Source organism: Gossypium hirsutum, chromosome D12, assembly GCF_007990345.1.
Source record: "Gossypium hirsutum isolate 1008001.06 chromosome D12, Gossypium_hirsutum_v2.1, whole genome shotgun sequence".
In the NCBI taxonomy this organism is placed as follows: domain Eukaryota; kingdom Viridiplantae; phylum Streptophyta; class Magnoliopsida; order Malvales; family Malvaceae; genus Gossypium; species Gossypium hirsutum.
The window spans coordinates 49,259,077-49,278,215 of NC_053448.1; the positions used below are offsets into that span (position 1 = coordinate 49,259,077).

The following is a 19,139-nucleotide window of genomic DNA, read 5'->3' on the forward strand; positions in this document are numbered from 1 at the left end:
CAATTTTATTATTAAACAACAAATTTTATAGACATTAAATATTAATGATTAATATGTAGTTTGTTCCATGAACTTATTTGAAAGCATTTAGTTGGTAGCTGAAATTTTATTTTAGATCTAATCTGTATCTGAACTTATATTTCGTCACCTAGGTTGTTACCTCTATACTAACACCGTTAGTTTATGCTGATGTAGCACAGATAGCCGATCTCTTGATGATGCGAGGCAACCTCTTAATATAACATGAGAAAAATATATAATTAAAAATTAAAAAAAACACTTCTAAAAATATATATAAATTAATAAGAGAAAGCATAATTTTTTTCGCATAAAAAATCTAGACTAAAATTTATAATTTTATTAATTTATTTATTTTAAATATTTTTTATTTATTTTAAATTAATGTTCGTCACATACTATATTGTAAAGTTACTATATGTCACCATTAGATTACGGCGAAGAAATCAACCTGAATAACAGAATATAAATTTAAATACTAATTAGATTAAAAAAATTTAAATACCAACTAAATATTTTTAAACAATTTTAGAAGATAAACTACGTATTAAAGCAAATATTAATTTAAACCAGCCTAAATTCATAAACTAAAGTGCAAAATCTGACCCTTGGTGTAATGAAAGGACAAGGGACTCTAAAGATATGTAGCAGTAGAATAGCTTTGGGTTTCCTTTACTTATTTAGGCTTCTCCCTCAATTCTACTCTTTTTTCTTTTTCCTTTCCTATGTAAAACATTGCCCACTCGGTGTGTGGGTGTGTGGTGCTATGGGAGTGCCAGTGAAACCTCTCCCCAAAATAATGCCTAAAGTGTTTATGGGTAGGTTGAAGTCGAGTTTAGGATAATATTGACATGTTTTATGTTTGTTTAAGTTTGGGTTAGATTTAAATATATATTTATATTACTTTTAATTTAACATTTAATAATTTTATATATTTTTTATTTATTGAAAATTTATATATAGCAATTTTAACATTTGTTAATGTTTACATTATAGTAGTATATAATACTACTATAGATTTAATTTTTATGTGTTATAAAATATATAATATATAAAAATAACATAATATAAAATATTAAAAACTTTAAAAATGGACCGGGCCAAGCTCGGGCCTTGAATGTTTAAGCCCGAACCTGACCCATATTTTAAAAGGTCTAATTTTTTCTGAAGCCCATTTTTAGGCCAAATATTTTTATACAAACCCTTTTAAATTTTGAGGGGGCCTTTGGGCTTCGGCGAGTAGCCTGACCCATGAACAAGTCTACCTAGAACTATCCATAACTCATCCTCAACTTTTAAATAGGAGGATAAACGTGTTTTAGCGCACTCGAACTTACGTCCTCCTGCACTAGCAATAAGGCAGATGTCAACTGAGCTAATACTTAGTCGGCTCTCCCTAAAATAAGCTTAAGAAAGCGATAAAAAAGTCGATTGAGTCTTAATTTAATTAACACTGTTGTTGTTAAAGTAGTTTTACAATGTGGAGTTTAAGCATGCTTAAATGCATTTAATTAGTTTGGGATTTGGGAACTTTAAAAAAATTTAAGAAATGTATAAAGAAAAGGGGCTTAACCAACAAATTGGTACATAAATTATATTTTTTCATTTTGGTACTTAAACTTTTTTTTAGTCACAAGTAATACCTAAAATTTTTTTTCTCAAGTTCGTACCTCTATTAGTTCAAACATCAATCAAACCGTTACGTCAATTTTTTTTTAAAAAGGCTTAACCCACAAATTAGTTCCTAAACTATATCATTTTCTTAAGTTGGTATCTAAACTTTTTCTGTCATTAGTGGTACCTAAACTATTTCTTCATTACCATTTTTACATCAAAATATTATATTGATTAAAAAAATTCCAGCTAATAATATACCTAAACTATATTATACTATATTGATTAAAAAATTCCAGTCAAACCGTTAACGTCAATTTTAAAAAAAAATGCTTAACCCACAAATTAGTATCTAAATTATATCATTTTTCTTAAGTTGATACCTAAACTTTTTTTGTCACAAGTGGTACTAAACTATTTTTCATTACTAATTTTACATCAAAATATTATATTGATTAAAGAAATTTCAGCTAATAATAAACTGTTACATTATATAAACTTTTAAAAAATAATTTTTAAATTCCTTTATTTTCTTTTACATTATTTTTTTTCACAAAGCCAACAATGCTCAAAATTTGTCCTCTCGAGGTTGAGGCGTTAGCAATTAATTTTGTTTTCAAACTTCACTGACTACTCGTTCGACCTGACAGGATCAAAAAAGTTTTTTCATTGATCAAAACTAGTGTTTTCAAAGATAAGGGTTGAATGGATTGACTCGCAAACTGATGGTCCGATACTGATCGGTTGAATTGAGCTAAAAACCCAGTTGAATTGGTTTTTCTCTATTTTAAATCTATTTTATAAATTTTTAATAATTGATTTGATCAAATTGTACGAACCAATCAAACTAAGAACTAGTAGCCTGATTGATTCGACCATTGATTAGGTTTCGAAAACCATTATCAAAATTATAAATCCCAAAATGTTCTGTAAAAAAAGCATAAAAGGAGAGGAAGAAGGAATATATATACAACCTAACCTATATTTGATATTGTAATATATTGTTTTATTTTTATAATTTTTATCACATAAAAATTAAACTTATAATAAAATTTAATGTTATAATGTCAATATTAAAAAAAATGTTAAGTTGTATATATTTAAAATTTTAATAAAAGAAAAACACATAAAATTATTGTATAATAAATTAAAAGTAGCATGAATTATTATTATTTTTTATTTTTAAGAAAAATAAGGACATACTTAAATTGGGTTTAGACTTTATCAATCATTTACAAATTTAAGTATACCAGACTTAAACAAAGAAGAAAAAATTGTTAACGCCATAAAATAACTTGAAACCCAATCTCAATTCTCATCCAACCCACCAACAACGCTAATCGCAGTTGCTCCCTCATGTATATATAAAAGCACCATTTTATCTTTATAAAAAAAAAAAAGTGTTCCTTCTAACAGGTATTTTCTTAAAATAATTCATTAAGAAATTTCTATATAAGTTAATCTTAATTTGCTCTTATAATTCCATAATGTGAGAAAGGAAATAAATCACTTCAATATTCTTGGATAACAAATTGAGACATGGCATATGGCGTATTGCCCAATTGGCCATCTAGGGTTTGTTAAATTTATTTCCATAAAAAAAAAGTTAGATTTGTGATGGGTGTCGAATCCACCAATATAAACCTACACCTAATTTTGCAAATTTAAGCAGTATAGGGAGTAGGGGCGATCCCTCAGAGACTGGGTTTACTGCAAATTGTTGCTCTCTTGACCAAATTTATGTCGGGGCAGTTGTCGTGCCCAAAAAATTTGGGGAGGATAAAATCGAAAACCTAGAACCTGAAATAAATAAATAAAATGCGTAAAAAGTAAAAGCCAAAAATAAATAATAAAAAGCAGTTAAATAAATCTGAAGAAAATTTAATTAAAATAAGCTCAGCTTTAGGCACGAATTTTTCCTCGTCTTTGAACCGATCCTCAAAATTAGATGAACTCCTCTTTTCCAATAAGCTAGTTATAGCTATCAATGACGCCTCAGACACCAACTCTTCCTTGTGTAAATTAGTTATGGAGCGTCCAATAACTAACCCTTACCAATCGAACAACCATGAAACGTTCGTGATTTAGAACTCCGGCAGCTTTGCGTTCTAAAAGAACCTAACTCGAACCAATGCCCTCAACCGCGTGGGACATTTAAATCTGGCTACTACTTCCCTTGACGGAACCAAACAACAATCTCCACTTGGCACGCCAATGTGTTCACAGAAAACCGATTAGAAACGTTCCTTTCGGAATTCCAACTGTACGTCTAACCACACTAAATCAAACGACGTCTTTTTTGACTTAATGTTGATCTGACTTTGTGAGTTGACAAAATCATACTCTTAATCAAGAGAAATAATAAGTATTGGAATTTTAGGAGTTAATTTGCTCGGGTTCGTAACTCATGGATCTTGACGAGGCTAACTTCAACCTAAAGCTGAAAATGGATTTAGTTGACTAAGGTTTGGGACATGTTGGTATTGGTCATAATTGGAGAATGTTTGAATAAATGAAAAAGAAATGAAATAAATGGGTGAAGGTGACGCAAGATTTGGGTGCTAAAGCTAGAAACTAATAGATGGAAAAATATAAGGAATTGTTTTCAGCAACTAAATTTGCAAAAAGGAAAGAAAAGCTTGAATTGCAAAAGAAATAAGTTTGATTGAAAACTTGATTAATGACTTCGTTCAAGACTTGATGATAAAAATGAATAAAGTAGTCCACTATTTATACTAGTAACTTTGCTAAATTAAGAGCCAACTAGTATAGAAAATCAAGGAATAAAATATTAAAAATCCCTACATAATCTCCTACTAAGTCAACAAAAATTTCAGCTAATTAATCTTGGAAAAATTCTGCTTTGGCCCTCCTTCTTTGCTCCTTTCTTCAAACTAGCCCAATTGTTTTCTTTTTCTTCTATTTAGCCCCAAATTGCACCCATGCACAAAATTCAACAAAAACATGGAAAAATTAGTGGTGCACTCTCATAAATTACCCAATTTAATTACATAAAATATGTAACTTTAGCATTTAATCAATGTGTCAAACATGTATGGCCCAATTGCTCTTGTGAATGAACTTAAAATCGAAGATGAGTACCGGTTTGGCCGGTAATCAAACAAGTATGGATTCGACAGCATAGAAAGCATGGTAAGGATTAAGGAAGCAGAAGTAACGATGTTTCAAAGCACGAAGAGAAGCTGAGAGTTGCATGATGATTCGGGTGAAATGTGAAAAGTTCGAAGAAGAGTATGCGGACAATTTCTCGAGTCGAGAAAAGACGAAGGAAGAAAATGGAAGAAGTAAAAGTTTTGGAACATTCACATTGTGATTATTACACATTATATATTTTTTAACTAAATATTAAACACGCAAATAAATTTTCAAATTTTAGAACTTTAAATCTTAATAAAAACCAACTAAAATCAAATTGCTCATTGTTGATTCTATATTTGAAAGAAAAATGCCAAAAAGAATAAAATAAAATAAAAACACCGCATGCTCAGGTGTGTTTGAATGTATTCCATCATGTTTTTGACAATATTAGGTCAAGTTAAACAACTGAATCATAAATTATAAATATAAATAAATAAATAAATTATGCTTGCTATTATCATAACAATAAAAGAATCGAAACTGATCAAAGTTTGGTGCAACAAAAGAAAGTACTCTCAATATCAGCACCGAAGCACCAAAGGAAAATAAAAAAAGCAGTGTTGGAAATGGTTGATGGAAGGATAAAGGGGAAATATGGAAATGCTTAGGCCACAAATTACTGTTGGGACCATAGAGATTTTAAATTGCAAAAGCCAAAATGCCATTTGCCAATGAGTCACGGCAACTTGTACTGGTTGGTTTCCCTTTTCGACATTATTTCCATCTTCATTATGTCGGTCAAATCTATAAAATATCTCTATTAATAGGTATACACATCTTTACTCAGTTTCTTTTCAATATAATAATATTCATAGCGATGTTTTCCTTTAATTTTTCGATTTTTACATATTTAGAAGATTATATATTTATGTTGTTGATGTAGGGTAAAGCAAAGGTGGTTTTTAAGTCATTGTATGGTGCCTGAAGATAGAGAAAATCAAGAATAGTAATATTAGGACGAAGGGTGTAATGCAGAGGGTTGCCTGTACTTTTTTTAGACATGTCTTGGGGAGGCTTCAATGTCTAAGTCAATGTTTGAGCACGGCGCACATGTAACTCTCGGCTTGTTACGTGTTCTGCTTCATCGGTTCTTTAGTTTTGCTCCAATAATTTATATTTGAAAATGGGGGACGAAGAAAAACATGTTTAGGAGAAGTTGGAAGTTGCTCCAGCCTTAGCAAATTAATGTGGAGTCTAGATGGACGGTTGAGTACGGTACGGTGTGTTTAATTATTGTCGAAATCACTTTTTTTTGAAAAATCAAAAATTTTGTTATCGACTTATTAAAAATGAAAATGGAGAGCCGCCACCGATCTTTTATTAAGGTGTGATCGATTCACCATTAAAAATAAATTTTAGGTCTGCGAGATTTGAGAAAATAGGTCCGGGAGTCGGTTACGCACGAGGAAGGGTTAGCACCCTCGTAACGCCCAAAATTGGTACCAAATCATTGTTTAATGTCTTAGTGTCAAAACTTTGAAAAGATTTTAAAATACGATTCTTTGAAAAAAAATTTTGAGTAAAATGAATTGGACGATGAGATTTACTTATTTCAAAGAAATAAATCGTCACACTCAGTAAGTTAAAGTGCAACACTTTAAATCCTCAAAATTAAATTTATCTCTTGACTTTTAAAACCTATGTATTTTGAGAAGGATATCCGATTATTTAGGTCAATCGAGAAATCAAAACCCAGTAAGTTAGGGTTCAATTTCTTAAAATTCCTAAACACCAAATATTGCCTTTATTTATTTGTTAGAAAAAATTCTCGTCTCGAGAAAGCAATACGTCATATCCAATGCGTTAGGACACCACGTATCGAATTCTCGAGAATGAGCTTTTTATTTGGAATTTCTAAGTTTAAATTGAAAAAGGGATATTCGGTTATATAAATCATCAAGGAGAATTGAAGCCCAGTAAGTTAGGGCACAATCCTCTCGAGAATCTTGGATACCGAGTATTTGAAAACTTATGGATAAGTCGATTTCGATATTTAAACCAAATACAACTCTTTAGACGAAATAAAAATGTGAATGAACGATAAATCAGACCACGAGGTGCTAATTCGCAAGCTAAAACGTATAATAACGAACGACAAACAATCAATAAGTACAAGTGAGCAATACAAAACACACGAATTCCATGATTTCATATCACATATTATACAAATATTAACGACAACATTAAAAATTGAATTGGAGGTTAATATAATGATATAAAAACAGTACCATACATATAACAATAATTTAGCGTAAGTTAATGAGAAGATATAAAATAATATTATATCAGAGTTTATTTATATGAAGAACAATTAAAAATCGATGAAATATAAAGGAGAATTTTTTAAATAAAATGAAATACGTTAAAGATATGTACAAGTAAATAATAATAATAATACTAATCTTCTAAGTAATAATGCATAATAATTTTAGAATAATAATACACAATAACTTCAAAAATATGAATACATGATACAAGATGAAAAAAATAATAATGCATCATAAGTTTAAAATAATAATATGTAGTAAACTCAAAATATAGTACATAATCATATGATAACTCTTATGTTGAAGTATAAATATTAAAAATAATATTAGATTTAAAATTACCTACATTTAAATAATAATGGGATAATAAATATTTAAGAAAAGAAAATATAAAACAACTTAATAAGGGTCAAATTTTAATTTAAAGCAGAATTAAAGGTAACAAATGGAAATAAATCAAAATGCGGGGGCTGAAACGAGATATGCGAATAACAGGGGGACCAAAAGGGAAATATTCTCGTCCCTCAAAACGCGGCACTTTAGCGTGGATTAAAATGAAACAAAAATGAAATAAGAGATTAAATTCGAAAATAAATAAAAGTACTGGATTGAAGCGCCCTTGAAAAGTGGAGGGACCATTTGTGCAAATAAGCCATTGAGATGAAACGCGCGGATCCTTCCCTCGGGTCGGGTCACCGCGCGGGTAATGGCCAATACGACACCATTTTGGAGCCACTGAGTCTAACCCCAAACGGTGCCGTTTCGAATACCTCCAAATCTCACTCTAAACCCTAAATCAGAAAAACCAAGTTACTTTCCTTTTCTTTTCAGAACAATCAGCAAACCTATGCCCCGTCTCTTCTTATCCGCCGCTTTTAGCCCAGAAACCCTTGCCGAACTCCAATCACGGCAAAGGAGACAAGGATTCCACGGCGAAAAATGAAGGTAATCCCTTTTCTTTTCTCTTTTAGTATGGAAAATAGAAAGAAGCAAAGAAAAATAATAGAGAAAATGCAGAGAAAAAAAAAGAAATAAATAAACAAAAAAATCGTGAATCCTTCTCAAATCTGATTTTTTATTCAGTATGTGTGTCCGAAAAAGAGGGATACAAGGGGTTTTTGTTCTTATAGCCTCTTTCGGCCAAATAAACTAATCAAGAAAACCAACTGAGCCTGAAAATAAAAATAAAAATCAAAAGAAAATCCCATTCATTTCTATTTTCTGCCGTGTTTTTGTTTGCGTTTGCAGGTACATCATACAGCGTCAGGGGGTGTGGCGCGTACGGAGGAGTGGACGTGGTGGTGGCGCACGTGGTGGTGGCGCACGTGTGATGGAAGGCTCTGGTGGCTGCGGCGCTGAAGGCTCGTTGTGGCTGCTAGGGTTTCGGCGTTTAGGGAATGTTTTGGGCTAGGTTAGGGCTGGATTAGGCTTTGGGCTAGGCTAGTGTTTGGGCCATTGGGCCCGTGTTTGTAATGGACATTTAGAAAAAAATGGACTGCTGTCATATATTTTTTTTAAATTGTTTTTAATTTGGTTTTATTTTTTTGGGTTTAGGCCGGGCAAAATTTGGGCATTACAATTATTATAGTATCTAATCTTATCGCCACCATTATTTTTACAGTCTTAACATCAACACCGAGTGTCCGATTATGACTATCTATATATTTAAAGAATTAGCTGTTACAAATTTTGAATGTACAAATCCAAAAAAATAAGAATTGAGTATGAATTTCACATGATTTGGTTTTTTTTTACTACTTCCATAAAAATAATTCAGTATCAAGGTTACTATACCTTTATATGATTGTCGTTTGTTTCTGATTTGGGCGTATTGTGTAGGGTATTCCATCATCATAGCCATAGGCGGCATTGGTTACTTGCCACAAGACCATCACAAATTTAGTAATGACTTAATTTATCAATTATTTAAACTTTGACCACTGGCTGATTTCCCTTAATTATATATGTGAAAGGAAAGCTTCTAACTATACAATCAACATCCTCTCAAAGTCTTTGTTCATCTGCACGATAAAATATCTAATAATAAAAAGTTCAATTTTATACTTAAAAGGTTTTTTTGTCCATTAATTACTTGAACTTTATTTTTTAATTTAAATTGGTATTTATGACTTTTTTAGTTCAAATTAATATTTACAATAAATGATTTATTTTAACCGATTTAAATTATAAAACCAAAATCAATTACCAATTTAAACCAAAAATATTAAATTTATGTACCTAATTAAACAAAAAAAAACGAAAATACCAAATTAAACCATGAAACAAAGTTCAAATACCAAAATATATTTTACCCAATAAAAACTTCCACCCAGATTTCAAGTCAAGCATCACACAGTTCCCCCATAAATGGATTAATAAATATATTAAAATTTTTGTAACCAAGCAAATCCATAGTCAAAAAGTCTTACGTTTTACCAAGTCAATCCATTCAAAGCCGCCATTAATACTCGACTTTAACTCTGTTCATTCTATAAAGAAACTATCTCCAATTTCTCCATTAACAAAGCAGCCATTGAAACACCATGTCTTTGCTTTTCTTCTTCTTCTATTTCTTGGCTCTCTTCCTCTGTAACCTTCCGCCATTGTTGTCTCAGCAAGACCAATCATTCAATTTCTCGGATTTCCCATGGACTCCATCTCAAAACAAGTTTCTTATCTCCTCAAACAAAGTCTTCGCTGCTGGGTTTAAGTCAATAGGTTCTTCTGCAAATCTCTACACTTTCTCTGTTTGGTATTACAACATATCTGGAAATAACACCCTTGTTTGGTCGGCTAATGATGATTCTCCGCTGACCCGAAATTCGTCTCTTGTGATCGGGGACAATGGCGAGCTTCGTTTAATAAACTCTTCGGGCCAAAACTTGTTGCCGGGGCAGCCATCAGCGACTGGTAATCGGAATTCGACGAGGCTGGTATTGGAAGATGGGGGAAATCTGACTTATGGGAATTGGCAGAGTTTCAATTTTCCAACCGATACCATCTTACCCAACCAGACGATGAAAACAAATGGGACGACTATTCGTTCACATAACGATAAATTCATCTTCCAGAACAGCAAAAGCCTTGTTTTCAATTCATCTCAATACTGGGCCACTGATAATCCGTTTCTGAGACTGGAATCAAGTGGGAAAGTGGTTCAAGCTAATGGGGCGACTTTGGTTTCTTCCGATTTCGGCGAACCCAATCGTTTACGAAGACTGAAATTGGATTCCGATGGAAATCTCAGGATTTACAGCTTTGATTTGAGATCCGGTAAGTGGGAAATCGTCTGGTTAGCCGTTCAAGAAATCTGCACCGTTCATGGAACTTGCGGGCCTAACGCTATTTGTATGAACGATGCAACGAACTCGGATTCAACATCTTGCGTATGCCCGCCGGCATTCAAGAAAAAATCGGGTGATAATTCTTCATGCGAGATCAAAATCCCGCTGGGGGAAAACACCAAGTTTCTTCAGCTGGATTACGTTAATTTCTCTGGCGGCGCAGATCAAAGTAATCTCAAGGTTCAAAATTTCTCCATGTGTCGATCCAGATGCTTGGCAAATCCAAATTGTTTGGGATTTGCGTTCAAACTTGATGGAAACGGCTACTGTGTGCTCCAGATTGATCGGTTGTTGTTCGGGTATTGGTCTCCGGGGACGGAGGCCGCATTCTACTTGCGCGTCGATAAATCCGAGACAGAACTATCCGAGTTCAGAGGCATGACGAGCTTGTTAGAAACGACATGTCCCGTGACTATAAGCCTTCCTTTACCGCCTGAAGAATCCGATACAACGACGAGGAATTTAGTGATAATATGTACCCTTTTCGCTGCTGAGCTTATATCTGGGATTTTTTTCTTTTGGGGGTTCCTGAAAAAGTACATCAAGTATCGAGACATGGCTCGAACGTTCGGACTCGAGTTCTTGCCTGCAGGCGGGCCTAAACGATTCACCTACGCTGAGCTGAAAGCAGCGACAAATGACTTCTCGAATCTTATTGGGAAAGGAGGGTTTGGCGATGTTTATAAAGGGGAATTACCTGATCACCGCGTTGTTGCGGTGAAGTGCTTGAAGAATGTGGCCGGTGGGGATGGGGAGTTTTGGGCAGAGGTTACCATCATCGCTCGAATGCACCATCTAAACCTGGTCAGGTTGTGGGGTTTTTGTGCCGAGAAAGGCCAACGAATCTTGGTGTATGAGTTTGTCCCAAATGGTTCACTCGACAAGTACATCTTTCGATCCACTCCAGTCCCCTCTAATGAATCGTTGGCCCAAGTCCCCAATGCCCCTATTCTTGATTGGAACATCCGATACAGGATCGCCCTCGGGGTGGCAAGATCGGTTGCATATTTACATGAAGAATGCTTAGAATGGGTGTTACATTGCGACATAAAGCCTGAAAACATACTTTTGGGGGATGATTTTTGCCCCAAGATATCTGATTTCGGGCTAGCAAAGCTGCGAAAAAAGGAGGACATGGTTAGCATGTCGCGTATACGGGGGACTCGAGGTTATATGGCACCAGAGTGGGTGAAAATGGATCCAATAACACCGAAAGCCGACGTTTATAGCTTTGGGATGGTGTTGCTAGAGCTGGTGAGTGGGGTTCGAAACTTTGATATGCAAGACTCATTGTTGGATAATAGTGAAGATTGGTATTTCCCAAGGTGGGCATTCGACAAAGTGTTTAAAGAAATGAAAGTGGAAGATATTTTGGACCGTCAAATTAAGCATTGTTTCGACAATCGAATGCATTTGGAGTTGGTGGATCGAATGGTAAAGACGGCTCTTTGGTGCCTACAAGATAGGCCAGAGGCTAGACCATCAATGGGGAAGGTTGCTAAGATGTTGGAAGGGACTGTGGAAATTACGGAACCTAAAAAACCCACAATCTTTTACTTGGTAGACGAATGAGACTTTAGGTGTTTTTTTGAAAGAGTATTCGTCTCTCACATCTAAGGCTATAGTAGGTGGATATCAAAATCTTAAAATAATATATATTTAATTGTTTATATTTGTATCTGCTCTAAATTTATTGTGGATAATAATTAGAATATATATTAAATCTTAAAATAATAGATATTTGTATCTTGTACATAATCATATATGTGTATAGGGATATATTCATCAAAAAACAAAAATCAATATATCCCTATTGAAAATAAACTTATATTAACGGGTGAAAGCAGAAAATATTTTTAGGGGTCAAAATTAAATTTTAATTTTTACGATAATAAAAATACAAATTCACAATTTAAATAACCTATACTTTATAATTTTTAAAGGATTAAATTGAATTTTTATCATTTTTAGAGAGGGCCAAAGTATAATTTTACCTCTACTAATTTAAAATTTTAAAAAATTTAAAGAGCCTAAATAAATATTTTTCCATTTTAGGGGGTTGGGCCCTGCTTATATTCAATATTTACACTTAAGTTTAAGTATCAAACTAAGCTTTGACAATAGATTCAAGTATTTAATTGAGACAAAAAAAATTATATATCAAGTTAAACATTGAAACTAAATTATGAAAAGAGTGAACTATCAAAATAGTCATTTCTATTTACCTCAGGTTACATTTTAGTTATTTATGTTTGAAATGTTACGTTTTAATGACTTACATTAACATGTTGTAATATTTTAGTAACTGACTTACATTAACATGTTGTAATATTTTAGTAACTGAGTCGTTAATTGCTGTTAACAATATAACGGTAACCTGACATGGCCCATTAAATCATAATTTCAAATAAAAATTTTAGGTTAAATTATACAATTGGTCCCGATATTTTTTCGTTTGGTCGATTTACTTTTTTTCTTTTATGTTCTTTTAACTTTTCTTTTTTTTCTATTCTCTTATGCTTCTCCCTTTGTTTTCCTCCTTTCTCCATCTCTTTAACATAGTTTTTCTATGTTTTTCATTTGTTAAAACTTTTTTATATTTATGAAAAAACATAGAAAAAGTACATTAAAAGAAATGGAGAAGGGAGGAAAAACAGAGAGAGAAAGAGAAGAGAATAGAAAATAAAGAAAAAAAGAGAGGAAAGTTCAAAGAATATAAAAGAAAAAAAATTAAATGGTTCAAAACGAAAAAAAGGGACAAATTGTATAATTTAACTTTTTTTTTGTGAAATGATAATTTAACGTGCCACGTCAGTGTATCGTTACACTGTTAACGGCAATTAACGTTCAGTTACTAAAATGCTACAACATGATAATGTAAGTGACAAAAACATAACATTTCAAACATAAGTGACTAAAATATAATATGAGACAAGCAAAAATGACTATTTTAATAGTTTACCCTTAAGAAAAACCAAATAATAAGTTAACGAGAATGCAGTGTAGTAGAAGATAATTATGAATAAAAGTATTGAATAGGGCAAACTTTTTCAAATCATACAACAATAACATACACGAGGGCCTGGGCATTCGGCTATACGACATGTTATTAATGTTATATTCACACCTTCCTTTTTCTTCCCATTCAAATCACCAACTCTTCTGTTCTTGCCTAAAACATATTGAAAATATAAATAAAACCCAATATTAAATAAAATTAGACATCTTAAATTTATTTTAAACTTCATATAAAAATTTATTTTATAAATTCATCTTTTGAAACAAATGCGAAAATGATAATAAAATATATGGAAAAAAAACATACATTCATAAAGATCCAAGTTGTCAGCAAATATAATGCATAAAAGAATGAGATAACTTGAAAGAAATTTGGTATTTGCCATTGTATGAAATGAAATTTTGATAGTAATTATGTTGAGAACTTGGGTTTATATATATATATATGCGGTTTTTGTTTTTTTCAGAGTGGCAGAGTCAAGGGGGTTGGCAAGGGCTTTGGCTCCTTTAAAATAGAAAATTTCTCATTTAAGCCTTTTATAATTTATAAAATTTTAAATTGTGAATAGTAAATTATATTTTGGCTCCCAAAAAATGATAAAAATTTAATTTAATCTTTTAAAAATTATAAAGATATAGACTATTAAAATTGTAAAATTGTATTTTATTATCATAAAAATATACAATTTAATTCCGACCCTCAAAAAATTTTTCTAGCTTTGCAAGCAACTTTTTTTTTATTAAAGTGGATATGATTTTTCACTAATATGAAAGAATTATTGTATTCGTATCTGCTTAAGATCTTGGGTTTATACATATGGCACTTAATCTTTTAAGGGTTTCTTTTGGAAAGGGGAATATGAATTTTTACTAATAAGGAAAAATTATTTTGAACCTTTTTTAAGTTTTTATAGTTTTCACCCATCTATACTATTATTTAAATTTTTTATTGAGTTGGTGTCATCAAATTTTAATTTAGTTAAATAAATTATGAAAATATCATTTAATTATAAATAAATTATATCATTTTAAGGGTACTTTTGTCTTTTTATTATTTTAATAAAATCAATGGACATATCTCAAAACTATACGTGAATTATGGTTTAATGTGTAATTGTATACATGAACTTTGATTTTGTGCAATTTTATACATGAAATTTTGATTTGATCTAACTCTTGTAAATTATTAACACAATTATTCATATAACATTATTTTATGTTTATATATTGCATATGTAAATAATTATATTTATTCAATATAAAAATAAATTGATGTATTTATTTCTTTACATGTGCATCATTAAATCAAAATTAAAGTTTCAAATATACATTTGAACCACGATTAAAGTTTTATGTGTATAATTGCACCAAACTAAAGTTCATATATACAGTTGCACATTAAATCAAAATTCATGTATAATTTTGATATTTATCCTTAAAATCAATATAAATTTTGCATATGTTGAAATTTGAACTCATGCCACTAGCATCTATAAAATATTTTTTATCACTTCAACAAAAAAAAAATATTTTGATATTTTTATACATTTTCAATGTTGTTACATAAATTGTTTGTTTAACTATACTATTAAATTTGTACGTGTTAGGATTTGAACTAAGGCCACTAGCACCTATAAAATCCTTTTCTTTTTTCTTTTTTTTTTAAATTTCATCAAAAGCTTTATTTTGATACTTTAAGCTCTTGGTTGAGTTGGTGTGACGAGTTAATCGGATACTAAACTATCCTTATATATTTGAAAAAAATTATATCTTACAAATGTTACTTTTGTCTTTCTCTTCATTTTTAGTAAAAATGAGTATAAATTTTGCATATGTTAGACATTTGAACACATGTCACTAACATTTATAAAATGTTCTCTTTACCACTTTAACCAAAGTTTTATTTTCGTAAATTTAAACATTTCAATGTTATTACATAATTTGTTACGCGAAATTTAAACTCATTTTTTATTTAAATTCCGTAAGTATTGCATATGTGTTGCTATTATTATTAGTTTCGAACATTACATTTTATTAATTATTGTATGTTATTTTTAAACTGTGTTCTAAATAAGTAGTTTCCACGTGCATACGTTGTGATAGAATTTCTAGTACTTTTTTAAGATCTTAGTTTATATATAGCTTTGGATTAATTATTTTGAATCTAAATTTCTTCGTCAATATGAAAAAATTAAAGGCATAATGTCAGATTTAGCTCTTAATGTTTATATCTTTTGTCAATTGGGTCATTATTTTTTCTTTTGGAGCTAAATTTGGTTGTTAATATTTCAAAAAGAGTTAAATCGCTTTTTAACAGAAATATTGACTAAAATATTAAAATTTTAACGATGTTGGTATGACACCAGCGTAGCAATCCACATATACTTTATGCTAACATAACACTATTTGTCTTATATATATCATGTCAACAAATAATTTAAAATTTATAAAAAAATATTCAAAATTTATAACTATAAATTATAAAAATTCAAAAAATATTAGCATAGAGTACATGTGGATTGTCATGCAGACTAAAATGTTTAAAAATTTAAAGTTTTAGTCAGTATTTTCGTTAAAAAACTCTCAATTTCACTCTTTTTAAAAGTTTATGATTAAATTTGACTCCTTTTAAAATGTAGAGTGCCAACTTTAACTAAAAAAAAGAATAAGGGTAAAATTGACAAAATATATAAGCATTAAGGTTAAATTTGATATTATGTCAAAATTAAATTCTTATATATGTATAACACTTTTTTATGAAAGCGGAATTTTGGTTATTTTGAAGTTGAAAGTTAATCGAACAGCTGAATATATTTAATATAATTGTACTTTTCATGAATGTAAATCTTTTAATAGATATGAAACCTCTAAATATGGTTTAACAGTTGAAAGTTTCTTTTACGTTAAACAACTATAAATAGTTAGAATTTTTTTAATTTACTACAAAATTTAAGTACATGATCTTAATAAATAGAAAATGAAATGTGGTTATTAGATTATTAAAATATTGATCATACAAAAAGGTATGTAAATATATGCATATTTTATACCTATATAAATGAATTCCTTCCCTATATATGCATATTGTAACGGGCCAATTTTATCCGGCATGAATAAAATAAAGCAAACCAAAAATAAAAAAAATAAAGTCCAAAATAAGAACAGTCCATTTACAACAAATATAGCCCAATATACTACAAGCCCAGTGGCCCAAAACACTTAAAAATTTTTAGAAAGTTAGAAACCCTAGGGTTTCCTGTATAGCCATAGGGAAATGTATTCCCCTGAACTGAACTCGGTTCGTATGAGCCTATAATGGGTGAGGATAAAGGAATCTGCAGGTTCAAGTACCTTTACTTTAGAACCAAACCACATATAATGAGCCCTAAGAACCTATCCTATGTAGAGCCACTGTAACACCTCTAACCCTTATCCGTCGTCAGATTAGGGTTACGATGCATTACTAAATAAGATACAACTTTCAAACAATTCCGAATTGTATATAATCATAATTATATTTAAACAAACATGTCACAAAGCCATACAAGAAAATGTACATTAAAATCTTAAATAAGAATCATGAATTATCACATCGATTCAATAAAAATTCCTGAGTAATTAAATTCCTTATGTTCAGCTGTTCACATCAATTTATATTCACACTTTGCCAGTTACCATGTACTCTATTCGACTAACCTATTTAAACTCATTTAAAAGACAAATATACATCATTATAAAAGAACAAAGCTTACGCCTGAACTCTTAATGAGCCATTTCCAAATAACCATATTTCAATATCATCACCAGGCTAAGAAATACATGTTCGGTCATTATAACACATTACCTATAACATATTTATACTTTATTGACATTCATCAATTCGCATACTTATCAATTTAAATATGAACATCAAGCTGAATCATATAATCACTTATATTTTCAAACCAAACATATTTTAAAAGCACCACATGAATTTACGATATTTCTAAATACCTAATTATTACATAGCATAATTAAAATTCAACTAACATGTCAAAACTCATAATTAAATATCACCTTAATAATTCATTCGATTGCAAGCTCAATTCATGCTCCAATATAATCAATTTCAAATATAAAAATTATACACATCAAATATCCATTCAAAATCACATAAACTCAACTTAAACAAAATGATCATGGATAACTCATTTTTATTTTCTTTTAAAAAAAAACAAACCGAACCTGTATAACCAAGATACATCCAAACATATTATCAATACAACCCGAATCAAGCTATCCTACACTTCCAAAATTTATAAACATGCAACTCAATTAATTACTAATTCCATACATTCCACTCATATTATATATATATCATCTCATTCACCATATTATCAACAAAACATAGCTACCGTATATTACATATAAATAAGCCATAGCCAAAATTATAAAATTAAACACTTAAGAACCCATAAGACAAAAACCAAAACAAATACTAATGATTAAAGACAAGCCATTTTTCGCATGGCTATATACATACAAGTTCCAAAATCAATTATTTTATCCAGACTATACATGCCATAAGCTCAAAATTTAACTTAGTAAAATATCGAAGAAAACAGTCGATAGTGTGATAGGCTTGCTGATGATCCCCGAGCTCGTAACACGATTCTAAAATATATAAAACCGAGGTAAACAAAAACACACATAATAAGCTATTAAAGCTTAGTAAGTCATAAGCAGAAATTCATATATATATTTTTATATTAATACTTATTCCATCATTAAGTTAAAATAAACCAAAGATCCTAATATTTTGTATCATATAACGCTTTAAATAAAATCACATTAAATTTTCATATAAACAAACCATATGGCCAAATACACATAAATATTTAGCAAAGCCAAATATTCAATAAATCATTATGCCAAAATATGTTTATACTCAAATGGTTTACTCATACTCTATATTTCATTTGAAACTATTATCAATTTAAAAATAATCAACCTACCTTAACACTAATTAAGCAAATGGCTAACACATACCTGAACAATTTAGCTTTCTTAACACCTTTATTTGCTTTTACTATTGCTCACATAAGATTTATAGAACATAGAGCCTTGTATAAAACACCGGCATAAAGCCTGCTAGGCACAAAGCCTGATACATTTCACCGGCACAAAGCCTGCTAGACATAAAGTCTGAATTAATTCACCGGCATCAAGCCTGCTAGGCATTAAGCCTGAAAATCTCAAATACAAAGATGATCTTTCGTATAATTTACAACATTAAAATTCAGTTCAAAGAATTTGTAACCTATATTCGAACCATACACATATGTATGTAAAATTCATAAATTAAATTCAGCTCAAGAACTTTATAACCTATATTTGAATCACACATATATATAAAATTCGTACATTAATTTCAGCTCAAGAACTTTAAAATATATATATATTCGAACCGTATGTATATATATATTTCATAATATTAAGTTCAACTCAAAGAACTTGTATCATACATTCAACTATATATATATAATTCATAACTTTAAATTCAACTCATGAAATTAAATCTTACATTCGAACTACATATCCATGTAAATTCTACTATTAGTTTCATATCATTGAACTTAAAGCATACTTTAATTAATATACATGTAATTTATACCATTAATTTTAACCTCCCAAAATCAATTTCTATGTTCGGCTTTCACATAGAAAAATCATCAAGTTT

The 19,139-nt window shown here is 30.4% G+C and overlaps 1 protein-coding gene across 1 annotated transcript; it reads left to right on the plus strand.

Moving 5' to 3' along the window:
- Nucleotides 1-9,358: 9,358 nt before the first annotated feature.
- Nucleotides 9,359-12,142, plus strand: LOC107946313 (G-type lectin S-receptor-like serine/threonine-protein kinase At1g34300). Its single transcript, XM_016880578.2, has one exon. The coding sequence runs from the start codon at nt 9,602-9,604 to the stop codon at nt 11,972-11,974; it is 2,373 nt and encodes a 790-aa protein (XP_016736067.1). The 5' UTR covers nt 9,359-9,601; the 3' UTR covers nt 11,975-12,142.
- The last annotated feature ends 6,997 nt before the right edge of the window (nt 12,143-19,139 follow it).